At 29.1% G+C, this 17,987-nt stretch overlaps 1 protein-coding gene across 1 annotated transcript in view; it reads right to left on the bottom strand.

The window, feature by feature from the left end:
• The window catches only part of myo7aa (myosin VIIAa), a 47,171-nt gene extending 30,511 nt beyond the window's left edge, over positions 1-16,660 (bottom strand). Inside the window, 15 exon segments of the mRNA XM_051134972.1 lie at positions 31-87; positions 399-505; positions 1,902-2,037; positions 2,119-2,329; positions 2,409-2,551; positions 2,637-2,756; positions 4,279-4,355; positions 4,488-4,641; positions 4,830-4,943; positions 5,839-5,981; positions 6,078-6,199; positions 8,089-8,273; positions 10,004-10,156; positions 10,289-10,402; positions 16,527-16,660. Coding sequence (XP_050990929.1) covers positions 31-87; positions 399-505; positions 1,902-2,037; positions 2,119-2,329; positions 2,409-2,551; positions 2,637-2,756; positions 4,279-4,355; positions 4,488-4,641; positions 4,830-4,943; positions 5,839-5,981; positions 6,078-6,199; positions 8,089-8,273; positions 10,004-10,156; positions 10,289-10,402; positions 16,527-16,601 — 1,911 coding nt within the window. The 5' untranslated portion in view covers positions 16,602-16,660.
• Between the last annotated feature and the right edge of the window lie 1,327 nt (positions 16,661-17,987).

Genomic DNA, 17,987 nt, shown 5'->3' with positions numbered 1-17,987 from the left:
TAAACTAGTAGTCTTCAACCATGGTTTTACCTTATGGAGTGAACCTGGTTTGCCAAGACTGTCACCAGACACATAACCACACAAAAACTGGCACCACATTTCACAAACACAGAAAGAAAGAGGATGTACAGTAACCAGTCCATCCTTACTATTAAAATTTTCAATAAGCACTACAGTGGTAATACCACAGTTTTAGTATAATACTGCAATATTTATATGTGAAGTGCAATGGTATATGAATATAGTAATTGTGCAGTACAATTGTCTATATTAAAGTACCATGGTATTATTATCTGATACCATATCATGGTATGCTCACTTGTGAGGGAGTGTTGAGGTAATAATCTAGGGAGCAAAATAAAGACTATAAAACTGTAGTAAAGACCAAAATGTGATACCATAGCAACATCAGCCTGAAAGATCTGCTTGATGAACTTATTTTTGGAGGAGTGGACGAGCTGAATGATGTCACCGTGCAGCGTGTCTCGATTCTTCTCCAGAAAACCTGCACAGACACATAAAATCATTTACAAATGTGAACAGACACATTATCAACCACATTAGCTAATAACTAGTCCAGTGCTAGGATGCTCTGGGTGGTTTCTAGGGTGTTGTTAGGTGTTTTTTTTAATGGCTCAAACCTAAGTTTCTATGATATTCTGCTCTCTAAATATGGCACAAGTGTAAAATTGTGCGATTTTTCACCTTTTTTACATTTATACATTTGGCATATTTTTGTTTTATTTTCTGCAAGGTGAAAAATTTAGTCCAATTATTTAAACATTATATTTTATTAGATTAGATTAGATTTACAAATAATATAATATGTAAATTAAATATTTATATATAATATAATATACTAAATAAAATATTTATTTATTATTGTTTTATTTTCCAGTCCAATCATTTAAATATTATATTATATTATATTATAAAAATAATAAAATACTTAAACATGAATTAAATATTTGTTTATTTTTGTTTTATTTTCTGCAAGGTGAAAATCTTAAGTCCTATTATTAAAATATGATATGATATGATATAATATCATATTATATTATAAAATCTAAGCCTAAATTTAACATTTATTTTTGTTTTATTTTAAGTCCAATCATTTAAATATTATATTATATTATATTATGAAAAATAATAAAATATTTAAGCTTTATTTATTTTTGTTTTATTTCCTGCATGGTGAAAATCTTAAGTCCAATCATTTTCATATTATATTATAATAAAATATTTAAATCTAATTTAAATATTTATTTATTTCGTTTTTATTTTTCGCAAGGTGAAAACCTTAGCCCAATCAATTAAATATTATATTATATTATATTATATTATATTATATTATATTCAGGCCTAAATTTAAAATTTCTTTATTTGAATTGCATATATAACTTCCATCCATTTAACATAAATTAATAACATAATGTAATGCATATTTGTCACTCACTCAGAAAATCATGATATACTTAATTATTAACTATTTGCATCTATTTGATTTTAAATGATCATATTTTGAAAATGCATTCATTCAAAACAATTGAATTTATTCATTTAAAAAGTATGAAGTATGGTTGAAATAGGGTTAGCTGTGGAACAACAAGCAATATTCAGTTAGTTAAAATACATGAGACTGAAACAAATTGGAATAAACTGATGATAAACCAGGTTATTGTGTATTTAAAACATTTAGCTTTTTAGTACTATTAGAGAAATCTTACCTGTTTTGTTTATGTATGACTGACAAATATGCTTTATTAGTTTATTTATAATAAAACTGTAATTCAAATGGATTTGTATGTACTTACGCACTGCATGAATCCTAAATTCAGGCCTAACATTTTTTTGTAGACTGAATGCATCTGAGTATCATGTATTATATGAAGGATACAAACCTCTGGTTTCATAGTAGACGATACCAGCAAAGTGCTGGATGCCAAACTGTGTTTCATACGTGTTTTTAGGTGGAATATAGTTGGTGTTGAGTTTGTGTTGAGAGTTGAGTTTGTTCAGCATGGTTGTGTCCGTACCCTGAAACATGGAAAACATACTGTCAGCATGAACACAGGATACAGTGTGTGAACGTACAATACGAATCAGCGTCTCTCTCACCTTGGGAAACTTGCTTTCCTCGTCGATGAGGGAAATGATGTTCATGGGCTTTATGGCGATCATGTCTAAAGCATCCTGGTTGTCTGTGAACTCAATGTGCTGCCAGTTTATGTTCTCAAGGTTATATTCTTCCTGCTCCAGCTTGAAAACATGACGGACGAAGAACTGCTGCAGGTTTTCATTGGCAAAGTTGATGCACAGCTGCTCAAAGCTGAAGGAGAGATATAACTGCATGAGATATATATTTACAATAATAATGCAAAGTGTTTTCAGTATTGTGTGTTTTCTACCTGTTAACAGTGAAGTTCTCAAAGCCGAATATGTCGAGCAGACCGATGGATCTCCGCACCGCTTTGAGCTCCATGGATGGAGGCTTATAAATGGCTGCATTGATTTTCTCAACAATCCACACAAACAAGCGCCCATATATGCCCTGCGAGACACACAGCTAGTTAGACGAGTTTCCACACTGAATGAACTAGATTAGGTGTGTAGATGAAAGCAGGAGATGGTTTTACCTTAACAAATGCATCTCGAACATCCAGCGCCTGCTCGATACTGAGAGGAGTGGAAACCGTCTCTCCACGGGTTATTATGGTTCGGCTGGTCAAGCAGTTCATCAGGTCCTTCAAGTCCACCTGTGGAAACAGGAACAATCCAATGTTATTAAACAGACATCTACTGTAAAGATTAACACACAATTTCACACAATATTGCACAATGGCTCAATAGTAATTATAACAATCATATAACAAACAACAGAGAAATGCATCATCTTATGCATAAGACAGAAGTAAAAAGATTTTTTTTATGGAAAAATTTCTCTGACCCAAGTATTAATACATTTGTTTTGTGTGAAAAAAGTCAAATAACATTTCTCTATTTCAAATATTCATACTTTTTTAAATAAAAAGTTAAATAACTTCTCTTTAAATCAAATATTCATACATTTTTGTGGAAAAGAAATAAATACTAATTTCTCTGTTTTAAATATTCATACATTTGTGGAAAAACTCAAATAAAATTTCTCTATTTAAAATGTTCATACTTTTTTGTGGGAAAAATTTAAAATACAATTTCTCTGTTTCAAATATTAATATTTTTTCCTGGAAAAAGTTAAATCACTCTTCTCTAATTCAAATATTCACACTTTTTTTTCTTCATTTGTTTTCATAAAATAAAAAAACATTTTTCAGTTTCAAATATTCATACATTTTTTGTGGGAAAAAGTCAAATTACATTTCTCTATTTGAAATATTTATACTTTTTAGTGGGAAAAAAATTTAAATACAATTTTTTCTGTTTCAAATATTCATACATTTTTGTGGAAAAAAAAATAAATACAAATTTCTTTATTTCAAATATTCATACGAATTTTTTTTTTAAATATGTTTCAAATATTCATTTTTTTGAGCAAAAGTTAAATACATTTTCTCTGTTTCATAATATAGTTTCAAATATTCATACTTTGTGCAAAAAAAAACACTTCTCTATTTTAAGTAATGTTAATTTTTTTGCTGAAAAACATTTCACACATTTACAGATTTTTGTTTTGGTAGAAAAATTTAAATAAAAATGATCTACTTCAAATATTCATACTTTTTTGTGTAAACAGTTAAATAACTTTTTTTTTAAATATTCGTACATTTTGTAAAAAACGTAAATATAATTTCTGTTTCAAATATTCATTTTTTGTGGAAAGGTTAAATACATTTTCTCTGTTTCAAATATTCATAATTCTTGTGCAAATATAAAATTAAATAACACTTCTCTTTATTTTAAATAATCTTACATATTCTTGTGGAAAAACATTTCAAACATTCACATATTTATTTGTAGAAAATTTTAAATAAAAATTATTATTCAAATATTCATACTTTTTTGAGGGGGAAAAAATTAAATACAATTTCTCTGTTTCAAATATTCATACATTTTGGCCATCTAGACATCTTAAATCCATCACAGTAATTGCATGTTTCCATGTAAGTCAGAAGAGGGTGCTCAAACAACTTCCTAATCTTTACTTGTATTAGCATGTATATGTATAGGTACTCACAAGAACATTCAATAAGTAACAGACTTGTAGACTTATGCTAAAATGCATCTAAATCTCTATAACATCAGTCTTGTCGCATACAACGTCACGATTCAGCATCATACCTCTAATAAAACAGCAGCAGTAGTGAGATCTGAGCATCGCACAACCTCACAGGCATCCAAATTATCATATGTACGAGCTGAGGAGGAAGCATACAACACCATATGTTACTAAATACACAATTTCAGCACTACTACAGACAAAACACATGACAAAAGTCATGTTTTTGAATTTTAAAAAAATAAATGAGACCCTGTCCCAGCAAACTCACCTTCATAGTTCAGGTTGCCCATGTGCAGAATAGCAGCTAGCAGCTTGGAAATCTCCCAGTTCTCCTTGTCTGTGAACATGAGGACCTTCATGGCCGAACGAATGTTTGAATATTCCTTCTGATCATCTCGACCGTCACAAACAGTGCAGTCTCCCTGAGTTTAGACAGTGAAGACACACTAATGAATGTAAGTACTAATATGTTAGTATATTTTTGAGTTATTTTGGAGTTTCTGCAATTAAATCTTGTCTCTGTATATCTAATGTACATTGTTTACATGTATATTGCACTGCATAAACATTAAAGCATTAAAGACCAACATTAAAGACCATCTTCACTCACAATAGTAAGGTAGGTGTAGTCTGTGGCTTTTCCCAAACCGAGTTTCTTCTTCTGGTCGGGCGTCATTCCCTTCAACATACAGTAGAAAATATGGTAGTTTCTCTCATCACGGGCCTGAAAGAGGAGAGGAAAAGATGCTATTTAAAAATCTTTCAAAAACAAAAATAATACATTTCACAAATGTTGCATTGGATTTAGTTCTCAGTGTAGAAACAACAAAATAAATTAACATTTTTATTAGGGCTGTCAAACGATTAATTGTGATTATTGCATACAGAATAAAAGTTTGAGTTTGCATAATATATGTGTACTGTGTGTAATTATTATGTATATATAAATACAAACACATTCATGTATATAGTTAAGAAACATTTACAAGTATGTGTATTTATTATAACTTTTATATAATTTATATTATATATAAATATTTTGTACATAATAACATATTTCTCTTAAATTGAAACATTAATTAGTGTTTATTTATATATACATAATTACACACACTACACACAAATTTATTAGGCAAACTCAAACTTTTATTTTGTACGCAATTGATCGCATTTTTATTCATAAAGGACACGTTAAATTGATCAAAAGTGGCGGCAAATATTTTGAATTTTGAATTAATTAAACTATTTCAAATTAATTCTGTTCTTCTGAACATTCTATTCAAAGAATCCTGAACAAAAATGTATCAGTTTCCACAAAAACGAAGCAGCACAACTTTCAGCATTGATCTTTTTAACTAAAAATGTTTTGTGAGCAGCAAATCAGCATATTAGAATGATTTCTGAAGGATCATGTGACACTTAAGACTGGAGTAATGATGCTGAAAATTCAACTTTGATCACAGAAATAAATTACACTTTACAACATATTCACATAGAAAACGGTTATTTTAAATTTCAATAATTTTTCACAATTTTAACATTACAGAAGAGACTTTCCAAAACATTACATAATCTTACCTGTCCCTAAAATTCTGATTCAGACTCAATTTAAGAATTACCTGTCGACACACTCTGGATTTCTCCAGAAGGTACTGCTCGATCTTCGCTCCCTCTATGGCTCCTCTTTTGTTGAAGTGGATGTCGATGTATTTCCCGAAGCGGCTGGAGTTGTCGTTACGGATGGTTTTAGCATTCCCAAAGGCTGTTGGGTGAAGTCATCAAACAAATGAGAATGTAACAAGCTTATTTTCTACAGAGATGTGTTTCCAGAGCTCAATCCCTTTCCCAGTTCTTTTACCTTCCAAGATGGGATTGGCCTCCAGCACCTGCTGCTCGATCCAGGAGTGCTGTCCGCTGATAGCGGCCAAAAACTGCAGAATCAGCTTGGTACTTTCTGTTTTTCCTGCGCCAGACTCACCACTGATGGGAAAATAAACACATAAACATACATAGCCAAATCTTCTTTATTTAAAAACAGTTTTTTTTTTTTTCCACACAACATTGTAGAACAGGGACAATCCTTCTGGGACAACTTGGGAATCTTTTCTGTTTATTTAGAATTCCAGAGCAACCCATATCCCATAACTCTTCTCTTGACCCTAACCCTAAAGCCAATACTGGTCCTGACCATCACCTAACCTTATAACATCAGCTTTGACCTCACTTCTACTTGTTGAAAGTACAAGAATATTTCTGATGGTGCCAGTGCTATTTTAGAAGGATTTAAATATTATTATAGTCATTCATTTTTTTAATTAGCATATATTTTTAATGTTCAGTTTTCATTTTTAGTCATTTTTAGTCATTTTAGTTTAAGTTTTAGTATTTTTTCTGGGCACAATATGCGCTTTTATTTATTTAGTTAGTTATTTATTTAATTCTAATTAGCTTTACTTTATTTTTCTTCCAGGTTGAGTCATTTTAGTACTTCAGCTTAAACTAATTTTATTTTCTTTATTATTTTTTTAAAGTTACTAATGCAATTCTATTTTTCATTTCATTAAGCAATTTAATTTTTTCCACCAGATATTTTATTTCAGCATTATTTAATAAACAAAAACAAATTGTAACAGTTTAAATTTTACAATTTTTTGTCTTTGTGATGACCATAATGATTAACACAAATATCCCATTATTTATCCCAATAAGAATTATTTATTTATTCATTCATTTTTATGACACAGTAGTTCTATATTAATTTGAAATGGTACTGAATAAAATTATTATTTTATTAATTATGTATTAAATAAAAGAAAAATTATTAATCATTTTTTTTTATGAAATTAAATCTATACATTATATAAAATAGAACACTAGCTCTCTCTATTCTCTTTCTATTCTATTTACTTATATTAATTTTATTTTAAAAAAAACAAACAAAAAAAAAAACAAAAAAAAAACTTGGTCCTCTAACACTAGCGTTCTCTATTCTCTTTCTATTCTATTTACTTATTTTATCTTTATTTATAAAAAAAATGAAACAAAAAAAACCTTGTTCCTCTAACACTAGCGTTCTCTATTCTCTTTCTATTCTATTTACTTATTTTATCTTTATTAATTAAAAAAAAAAAGTAAACAAAAAAAACCTTGGTCCTCTAACACTAGCGTTCTCTATTCTCTTTCTATTCTATTTACTTATTTTATTTTTATTTATTAAAAAAAAAAAACCTTGATCCTCTAACACTAGCGTTCTCTCTCTCTTTTTTTTTAAATATTCTATTTACTTGTTTTATTTTTATTTATTTAAAAAACGAAACAAAAAAAAACCTTGGTCCTAACACTAGCGTTCTCTATTCTCTTTATATTCTATCTACTTATTTTATTACTACATATATCTATATATTTTATTACCCTGTAACACTAGCTCTTTTTATTAAAAAAAAAAAAAAAATATATATATATATATATTTATAAACATGTCTGCTAAATGATTAAATAAGCATATATAAAGGTAAACTTAATTGTAAATAATAATAAAACATTTATTATATTAATTATTATATTCATTTAAAGTTAGTTGCTAAGGCATTTCTAATTTTTTTCTAAAAGTTCTCATCTAATAATTATACCTTGTTTTATTTTAGCTTTATTTCAAATAACAAAAAGGAATTTTAACAGTTTTAGTTTTACTTTTAGTTAACAATAACCACACTAGCTCACTATGTGCACTATGGTGACAGCTTCGGTAGTTTGAACCTGTAACCTTTAGATATCCAGTCCAGACCCTAAATAATAGATAGACAGACATATGTCGTCCCGTCCAGCGCTCACACTAAACGCTGCTAACAGAGTCTGACAGGTTTGCGCACCTGATGATACAGCACTGGTCTTTGTTGTTGCGTTGCATGTTGAAGTAGCAGTTGTCTGCGATGGCGAAGATGTGTGGAGGCATTTCTCCGATCTTTTTATTGGTGTAGAGGCGAATCTGGTCTGCCGTATAGATGGGCAGCAGCTGATACGGGTTCACAGCCACTAAGATGGACCCAGTGTACGTCTATGAAGAACACAGAAACAGAGCTGAAGCAGACTGGGGGAACTTTTATCGTGTTGACTTTTATGCAACACTGATGATTCGGAGCATGTATGGGACATGCAGATATCAACATTCACATTACAACACAAGACAGACATCCATAGTGGTTACGAGAGACATAGAGATGATATGAGAGGAGATGCACAGGCGTCTTGCTTTTCGAGGGTGCTGTTACAGTGCGATGTATCAGTGTCCCGTTACCACAAACCTCACGGCCATGTTGAAACGGAGCACCGTAATGAAAACACACTCGTTCAGAGTGAGGCAATGAACAGCGAGCAGCCATGCGCATGAGTACTTACCCGACCACCACAGTTAGTCTTCATACAGAGAAAAACAGAGACCAGAAAAGATAACCAGAGCAGACAAACGAGGAGAGTTATTAAAGATGAAAACAGGACAGATAAAGCTTTTGAAGAAGCAAATCGTTGAATAGCAACACATTGTTTTTGTCTTTGAAATGAACAACGAATATATATCCATTATTTATCCATTAATAATATTTATTTATTTAGACACAGTACTAATTAAATTCTTATTTGTATATAATATTTATTTATATATAAATAACTGTTATAAAAATATAAAAATAACTGTTATTTATCCCAAATAATAATATTTATTTATTTATTTAGACATATGTATTTATTTAAATATTTTGAAATGTATTTTACATTTTTAAATAATTTTAAATAATTAGTTTATTTATTATTTTTAATGTTGATGATGATTGATAGTGTTATTAATTAATTATTATTAATGTTTTATCCCAAATAATAATAACATTTATTTATTTTCTTTATTTAGATGTATTTATTTAAATATTTTGAAATGGAATTTTACATTTTAAATAATTATTTTATTTATTATTTTCAATGATGATGATGATGATTATTATTATTAATGTTTTTGAATTATTTGTTACTTTTTATATATTTGAATTGTATTGTTATTTTCTGTATTTTTATATTTTTTAATTTTTAATTTTAATTTATTTATTAAATAAAAAATATTAATCATTATTACTTTTTAAAATTATATATATTACATATAAAAATAAAAAACTTTTTTATAATAGAACACTAGCTCTCTCTATTCTGTCTACTTGTTTTTTTATTATAAAAAATAAAGACTTGATCCTCTAACACTAGTGTTCTCTATTCTATTTCTATTCTATTTGTTTTTTATTATTTAAAAAAACTTGATCTTCTAACAGTAGTGTTGTGTATTCTTTTTCTATTCTATCTACTTATATGCACATTTTGAATTTTTTTTTAATATGTTATAATATTTTTGTCAAGGTGTTTACTACTATTATTTTATCAAAATAACCATTTAAAAATATTTATTTTATACAGGTCTACTAATTATGTCAGTTACTATATACTGATATACTATATATCACTTATTATATATATTTTTAAAATAAAATAAAATTATGATTATTATGAGTATTATTATTATTATTATTATCACTATTAATATTAATTTACTGTATATATTATAGTATTTTTTTCCAATAAATAATTCAATAAAATAGTTCAGGTCTACAAAATGAGTTACTCAAAGTTAGCATGAATGCTACATTGTGTATTATGAACTATTGTATTAACTAAAGATATACTAACACAACAAAACGTGGATGTTCAGTGCTACGGTGAACACCAGAAAGAATGAGCGCCACAGCTTACATAGATGAGATGTTCTCTGTAGCGGATGAGGAGGTTTCGGAGGATTCCCGCCTCGTTCAGATCCCCCAGTCGAATCATGTCCTCCACCCCGTGGATGGAGGTGGGGTGCATTGGCTTGATGTTGGTGGCATTTTGAGGAGAGATCCAGTGTTCCTGAACATGCATAATGCAGCTATTAATGAAATTAACATATGCAATGCAACACACCATGACTGATCAGACTGAAGATGAACAGCCTTTAGTTCAACAGCCTACGAATGATATTTATGATTTATGATAACGTACGTTTCCTTCATCATCCAGGACTTGGATCTGCCCAGAATCACAGAGCTTCACCACGGCTCCGACCGGGACCTCAAATTCCCGACCTGTCTTCAGGTCCAGCCAGACGTAGTCGCCCTGAAACACATTTTAGACCGTTAAACGTCACAACTATTCGTTCATTATTTGTAAATGTCATTCGTCTGACATCATCACTTCATTCAAACACAGTGAGACGATGACATCATCAGTGCTTGACCTTTAACCCTGATCACTCAGTGAAGTACCAGCACAAGTCCCCTCAATAAGATTTACAATTCTGCATTTAGTAGACACTTTCATCTATTTTTTACAATAGTTATATATATTTAATTATTTACAATGGTATTAACTTATTCAATTAGTGAACCTGAAAAAAAAAATAATTATTGCTATTGAATCAAATAATCATTCTTACTTGTAATTAAAAATTAAGATAAATGAATCTAATAATTTTTACATTATTTTTTTGATTATAAAAAAACATTTTTAAATTATAAAAATGGATCTGTTAAAAATATATCAAATTATAGAATTTCTATAAATTATTTTCTCTCTCTCTCTCTCTCTCTCTCTCTCTCTCTCTCTCTCTATATATATATATATACACACACACACACACAATTACTCAATAATAGCCGTTTTTGTTTTGTAAATAAGCATTTTGCACATTATCACATTAAATGCAATTTGAAAAATATATATATATATATGGTAAAAATTTACAACAAATTATATTTATTTATTTAAAATGGTATTGAGTAACGTATCAAATAATAAATAAATATTTATAAATAATATAATAAAAAATCTGGAAAAAATCCAATTAATTCAAACAAATTAAAAGAAATTAATCAAATAAAATGTTAGAAAAAATAAATAAATAATACAAAAATAATAATAATGATTTGTGCATTTTTTTTAAATGTATGTCTTAAAATATATTTATATAATTAAATTAAATGATAAATTATAGTTATATAAATTATAATCTCACTCTCTCCACTCAATTATTCAGTAATAGCTTGCATTTATCAAATTACAATATTAACAACTTTTTAAAAAAGTTAAAAATTACAACAAATGTAAAAAATTGCATTTATTAGATACAAATGTATATATATATACATATAATATAAAAAATGTGTGTGGGTATATATATTACATATTCATGTATATATTATAACAACATTTTTCCAGTTTTATTCCAGTCCATTAACGTCATCAGTTTAATTAACATTAGCTTAAATGTTATGATACGTTATTTATATTATATACTTTTAATAACTACCTAAAGCTTGTAATAGAAACCAATTCAATTTTTTAGAGGCTTTTATCAAAGTGAATTACAATAGAGTAACACAAGCAATTCAACAACACACATTTTAAAAAAATCATGAGAATGATTCAGACATTGAACTTCACCTCTTTGTGTTAAATTCAAAATCAAAATGAACTCAGTGTGAATGTTTGGCACCAAAATACTTCAAATAAATTCAACAAAAGCTGCAAACCACAGTTTCTCCAAATCAACCAAGTCAATCACATGAAGCATTTACATGTAACTGGCAATTCACACACACATGCACATCGTACCGGTAACAGAGTGGTGTGTTTGACCACAGTGTTGACATTTCGTAGTAAGGCCCACTTTGCCTGATCCTTCTCGTAGAGTTCGACATAATCCCGACGCTTGTACATCCTCACCAGATCAAACCCTAATCCACGCAAAGCGCAAAACTCCAGCGTCTGATACACACACACATCCACAAGCTCGCTTCCTCAGCATCAAAACCCTCCGTCCAGCCCTCCAGAGACCCAGGATATCACAAAAACCGCTTCCTTCCAGTCCGCCAGTGGGATAAAAATAATAGCAGGGACAAAAACAGTCTGCACGACGTCCTGAAACACTCAAACCTTCTTAGGAAACCAAATCTGAGGCCCAAAGCTAGATCATTCCTCTCTGTATTTATTGCACAGCTCCTTTGCATTCACTTTCTCACTCTTTAGGTGAGTTTTCTTCAGCCCTGAGTGGGCGCAAGTCCATCTATTTCCCCTCTACGTCGGTGTGTATGTGTGCATGGTGTCCGTCCCGTGAGGAAAAGTTGGTCAGGGCGTTGGGTGTGGAGGTGGATCCCCTGATAATATGGGGCTTTTTAATTAACTAAATATCCCCAAAGGCAAATCAATCCAGGTAGAGGGAGAACCCAACACCGTTTGGCCGCAGCTGTCACGTCTGAGAAGGCCGCATTGCCGGCCAGCGCCGCTGATACAATCCTAGCAACGACACACGGATGAATAATTCATGCCAAGACAACAACTGCATTGTTCGCTCACTCCTCCTCGCTGTCTTTCATTATCAAAACTCCTAACAAACTATCAGGGGATAAAACAAGAGCACTCTGGGAAAGAAATGCGCTTAAGCATTCATTAAAAAGCATGACTGATAAGTGTGAGGGCAGAAACTAAGATAGAAAAGGCTTTAGGTCAAAGGTCACCTAACACCAGACACCACTATATTGTCATAGTATAATAATAATAATAATAGTATTAATAATAATTACATTATTTTGCATTCAAAAGTGGTACAAAACTTTCTATTCATCAAAGCATCCTGAAAGTTCAATTTATACACAATTACTACTAATATTAGATTGCATTTTGCAAATGATCAAATTACAATATTTACTATTTAATTTTTTGTTTTTTAAATGACAAAAAAATTATGTATTTTACATGAAAATTATATTGAGTACCTTAATTAGTTAATTAAGTCAAATTAGTGGACCTAAATAAAATCATTTTATTAATTATTTCTGTTGAATAAAACAATCATTCACACTTATTTTAATGAAACATTTAGACAAAATAATCAAATAATATTTTTTATTTATTAAAAATTATCTGTTAAAACATAATGCGTTCTAAACACATCAAATATCAAATTATGATTTTTTATTTTTTTTTTAAGTTCTATGTCAGATATAAATGAGGTATTAATGAACCTGAATAAAACAATTATTTTATTATTTTTTCTTTATTATATATATCTATATATATATATATATATATATATATATATATATAGTATTAATAATAGTACATTTATTTTGCATTATTCAGCAAGGATGCATTCAAACTAATAAAAAGTGACAGTTAAGACATTTAGAATGTTACAAAATTTAAATTTGAATTAAGTGCTATTCTTTTGAACTTTCTATTCATCAAAGAATCCTGAAAATTCTAATGTATCACAGTTTCCACCAAATATGAAGCATATTAGAATGATTTCTGAAGGATCATGTGGCACTGAAAACTGGAGTAATAATGCTAAAAAAGCACCTTTTCTTCAGAAAAATAAATTACATCTTAAAAGATATTGAAAATGAAAGCAGTTACTTGAAATTGTAATAATATTTCAAAATTGTAGGCTTGGTGAGCATAAAAGACTTCTTTCAAAAACATAAAAAAAAAAAAAAAAACTTACCTACCCCAAACTTTTGAACAGTACTCTATGATTTTTATTTGTCAAACTGGACAAGTTGACATAATGCATCTAGATTTTCTGCGTTTTTACTCAAAAGGTCTTTTATAAATCATTTTTGATTCAGTAGCAGACAAAGCAACAGTAGCCTAGGCTATTATGACTTTTACAACGTATAAGGCTGCCAACCTAAAAAAAAAAAACACTGAATGTATCTGAAATTTCATAGAAACAAAGCTATGATTGTTCAGAAGAAACTGGATATCTAATTAAATACCCCTGATTTTACTGGGCCACTGGTGATTCAGTTCAAAATGAGATGAAAACAGATAACATTGGACATTTCTATCTGTACAGGTGTGTGAGACTGAAACTCAGCGCAGGTAAATTATTCAGCAAGTGCAAACGATCAGCACGACGTGCAGTAACAACACGAGTGACGTTTCAGTTAGTTATATCCATGCATTATCACCACAGACAATACTGTTGTACTACAGTTACTGCTATAGGTGTAACAGAGAGGGAGAAAATCCATGGATGTGTGTCACAAAACACTCTGCAACCTAATCTGAGAGACATCAGCGAGCGGCAGCACTGTTAAAAAAAACACAGCTCTTTAAATGAAACACAAATAATTAAAAACAATTAAACCTAGTAGCATAAATTCCCTAACTTAACATACTGATGATAATGTTGATCAAACTCCATTGAGTTCATGTGAGCTCAAGTCTACATATAAGACCGCCCCCTTTTGGCAGCAACTGGTCATATGTTCTTATTTTACATGCATGTGCTTAAGTATTTTGTGATTTGAGGCAAGTTAAAAACATTTAGATACGAGCTTATCCAAAGCGTTATAAAGTTAAACTAGATTTTAATATTTTTTAAAGGTTTCTGGCAATGCATAACTAATTAGCATGTCCCACTGCTTGGTGCCTGGTTAATTTTTTAGTATAAAAAATTAAAAATAAAATAGAATTAAAAAAGACAAATGACAAAAGCACCAAACAAAATTAATAAAACTTTTACTAAAACAGTTTACTATTTATTACTTAAATTTTAAATGTAGTTGTAAATATAAAAATGAATAAATAATTAAAAAATAAATAAATCATTTACATATAAATAAAATAATACTATTTTAATAACTTTTGGGATAATTTACAAAAATTATAAATAAACGAATAAAAATGAAAATAAGTAAAAATAAAACACAAATAAATATATAAGTAAACAAAAATACATTTTAAAAATTAAATAAATAATACATAAAACCATAAGTACTAACAGTAAATCATCTTGGTCTTGGCATGAAGTTTAAAACTTGGTCTGGATTGGCATTAATTAGCATTTAAATGACAAAATTAGGCAAAGGTCAAACAAGGACAGATATTTTATGAATACTAGAGGACAGCTGGTATTTCACCGCAACCATCATTAAAATGCTGCCAAATTTTCCACCTCAGAGCACAGTGTCATTGCCAAACTGAGACATTACAACACAGTATTCATCAGATGTGGCAAAGCAATTAAACCACATTTGCATGTAAACTATAAAACACCCTCCTTACAAGCAGTTATTCTAAAGGAGTGGAGATGTAAAGCGCGTATTGATGTAAAGCATCTTTATATGCTTGGCTGTGCTGTATCTGAGATGAACACAGTGTTGCTGGTCTCCTCTCTGCATGACTGCGCTCACAGTGTCCTGTTGGCTCCGCCCACTTTTAATTATCTTCAGGTGGGTGGAGTTTGAGAATGAAACAGATGATGTCATTGAACGGCACTTCAAGGACTGAAATATGCACCTCAGACTGGAATGCGCTCATTAATGCAAATTAATTAATAGCCAAAATCAATGCTGTTATTGTTAGGAAACTGTTTTCATTAATTGAAATAAAGCTGAAATAAAATATAAATATTAACTTGAAAAAACATATTGAAATTCAAATTATTTTAAATTAGTAATATTTATTAAATTATTTTAAGTAATAAAAAGTTATTTTGGCACTGACAGAAATAAAACAGAGTTAAACTGAAGTACTAAAATTACTAAAAATAAAACTGAAATAAAAATAAAACTAATAGATTTTTATAAAAATTGACAAAAGCACAAAACAAAACTACCAAAACTTACCCTAAAATGAAAACGAAACCTAAAATATAAAAAACACTGTAAAAAAAATCTAATTATTAATACTATTATTAGTAGTATTTTGCATAATAATAAGCCTAATAATAAACCATTAATAGTTTGTGCATTGTGACATAGCAATTAAGCACATTTTCAATGTAAATTTTCTCATCATTTTTCATAAGAAGTATTATTATTATTATTATTTAATTGTTACATTTAAATTACATTTAAAATACCTGATTTTTAAAAAAAATCAAGAAATAAAGCCAGTGCAAGAAATCCTAGTTTGATGTATTCAATATTTTAAAATGTAAATGTATTTTGTACATTACACTAATAAGAGTTACAGGTAAATAAGTTTTATTACATTATGGTACAAAAAACAGGCTTCACTTTCTTCATGCAAAATGTAATTTTTTTTTTTTTTTTTTCAGTGAAATATCACCTGGAAATGCTTTCACCTTTTATAGTTTCTCACTCACAGGCAATCCCACTATTATAAAATAATACATACATGGCATCTCTTTGTGTGCCACAAACACCAGCAACAAATTAAACGTCCTACTTGCAACGAAGTCATTGAGATCTTTAAAGCCCGGCCTTACCTGTACTAATGTGGGATATCTGTAACTCAGTCTGCGTGCTTTCACATCCCATCCCTGTGCTTTGGCTCCCTTCATCTCAGTGAAAACCCATTCAAACCCACTGTCCGGTTACTGCTAACCTCTCGCTTCAGTCTGCGCTCTTTAACGGGACAGAAATCACACCAGCGCTCGTTCCTCTGTGACAGACAGAAGCAGGATGGATCCTCGTACCTCTGTGAATCTATGAACCCATGAATGACCACATCGCGCTCCTGAAAATGAGGGCCTGTCAGCAGCGATTAGAGACACAGAAAGCCAGATGAGAGCAGTTCTGTGTTCAGTGTTCATCAGACTCTACAGACAGAGAGCCAACGGACCAGCAAACTTACAAAATAACCTCCAATAACCCAGACAAAATAACCCTCATTAACAACACTGAGTTTGAGCAGATGTATTGTAACTATCCTATAACTAATGGAGAACAGTGCTAGTTATCACACAGAGAAGTTGTTGAAAATAGGATATTAATAATATATATATATATCCTCCTATTTTTTGTAATAGCTAATACACAACAAAAATACACTGACATATTAAAAGAGTGTTATTTTCTTCTTTTCTTTTTCTTTTTTATTTTTAATAAATGCCAGATGGGGCCAAGTTGTCACGTGTTTTATATTATGTAATTGTATACAATTTATTAATTACATTTTTATTTTAGGCAAAACAATGGACAATTGTTTAAAACATTTATTTATTTATTTACTTATTTATTTATTTATACAATAGTTTTATATAAAATAATTATACATTTATTTATTTGAAATGGACCTGACTAAAATAACAATTATTACTGTTATTATTATTATTATTATTTATAATTTTATTTTATGTATTTAATTTTTATATTTTTATATTTAATTTTTAATTATTTTAGGCAAAGCAATAAACAATTGTTTAAAACATTTATTTATTTATACAATAGTTTTTTATAGAATAATTATACATATTTATTTATTTGAAATGGACCTGACTAAAATAACAATTATTACTGTTTAAAATAACAATTATTATAATTATTATTATTTGTATTTTTTTTAATGAAAATCTTTCTTTTGATTATTTGTTCATATAGTCAGTTGTTACCTTTTAGAATTTTTCTTTAGTTTTTTTTTAAATGTATTTAATTTTTAATTATTTCAGGCAAAACAATGAACTATGAACAATTGTTTAAAACATTTATTTATTTATTTATACAATAGTTTTATATAAAATAATTATACATATTTATTTATTTAAAATAGTCCTGACTAAAATAATAATTATTATTGTATTGTATTATTGTTATTATTTTTGATCATTTTATTTTATTTATTTTTTATGAAAATCTTTCGTTTGTTTATTTGTTCATACAGTCAGTTGTTACCTTTTAGAATTTTTCTTTAGTTTTTTTTTATTTATTTAATGTTTTTTTTTTCATTT

The sequence above is a fragment of the Labeo rohita genome, chromosome 18, assembly GCF_022985175.1.
Source record: "Labeo rohita strain BAU-BD-2019 chromosome 18, IGBB_LRoh.1.0, whole genome shotgun sequence".
NCBI classification, from domain to species: Eukaryota; Metazoa; Chordata; class Actinopteri; order Cypriniformes; family Cyprinidae; genus Labeo; species Labeo rohita.
The sequence above is the reverse complement of the archived record's forward strand: the minus strand, read 5'-3'. Positions and strand labels throughout refer to the sequence as shown.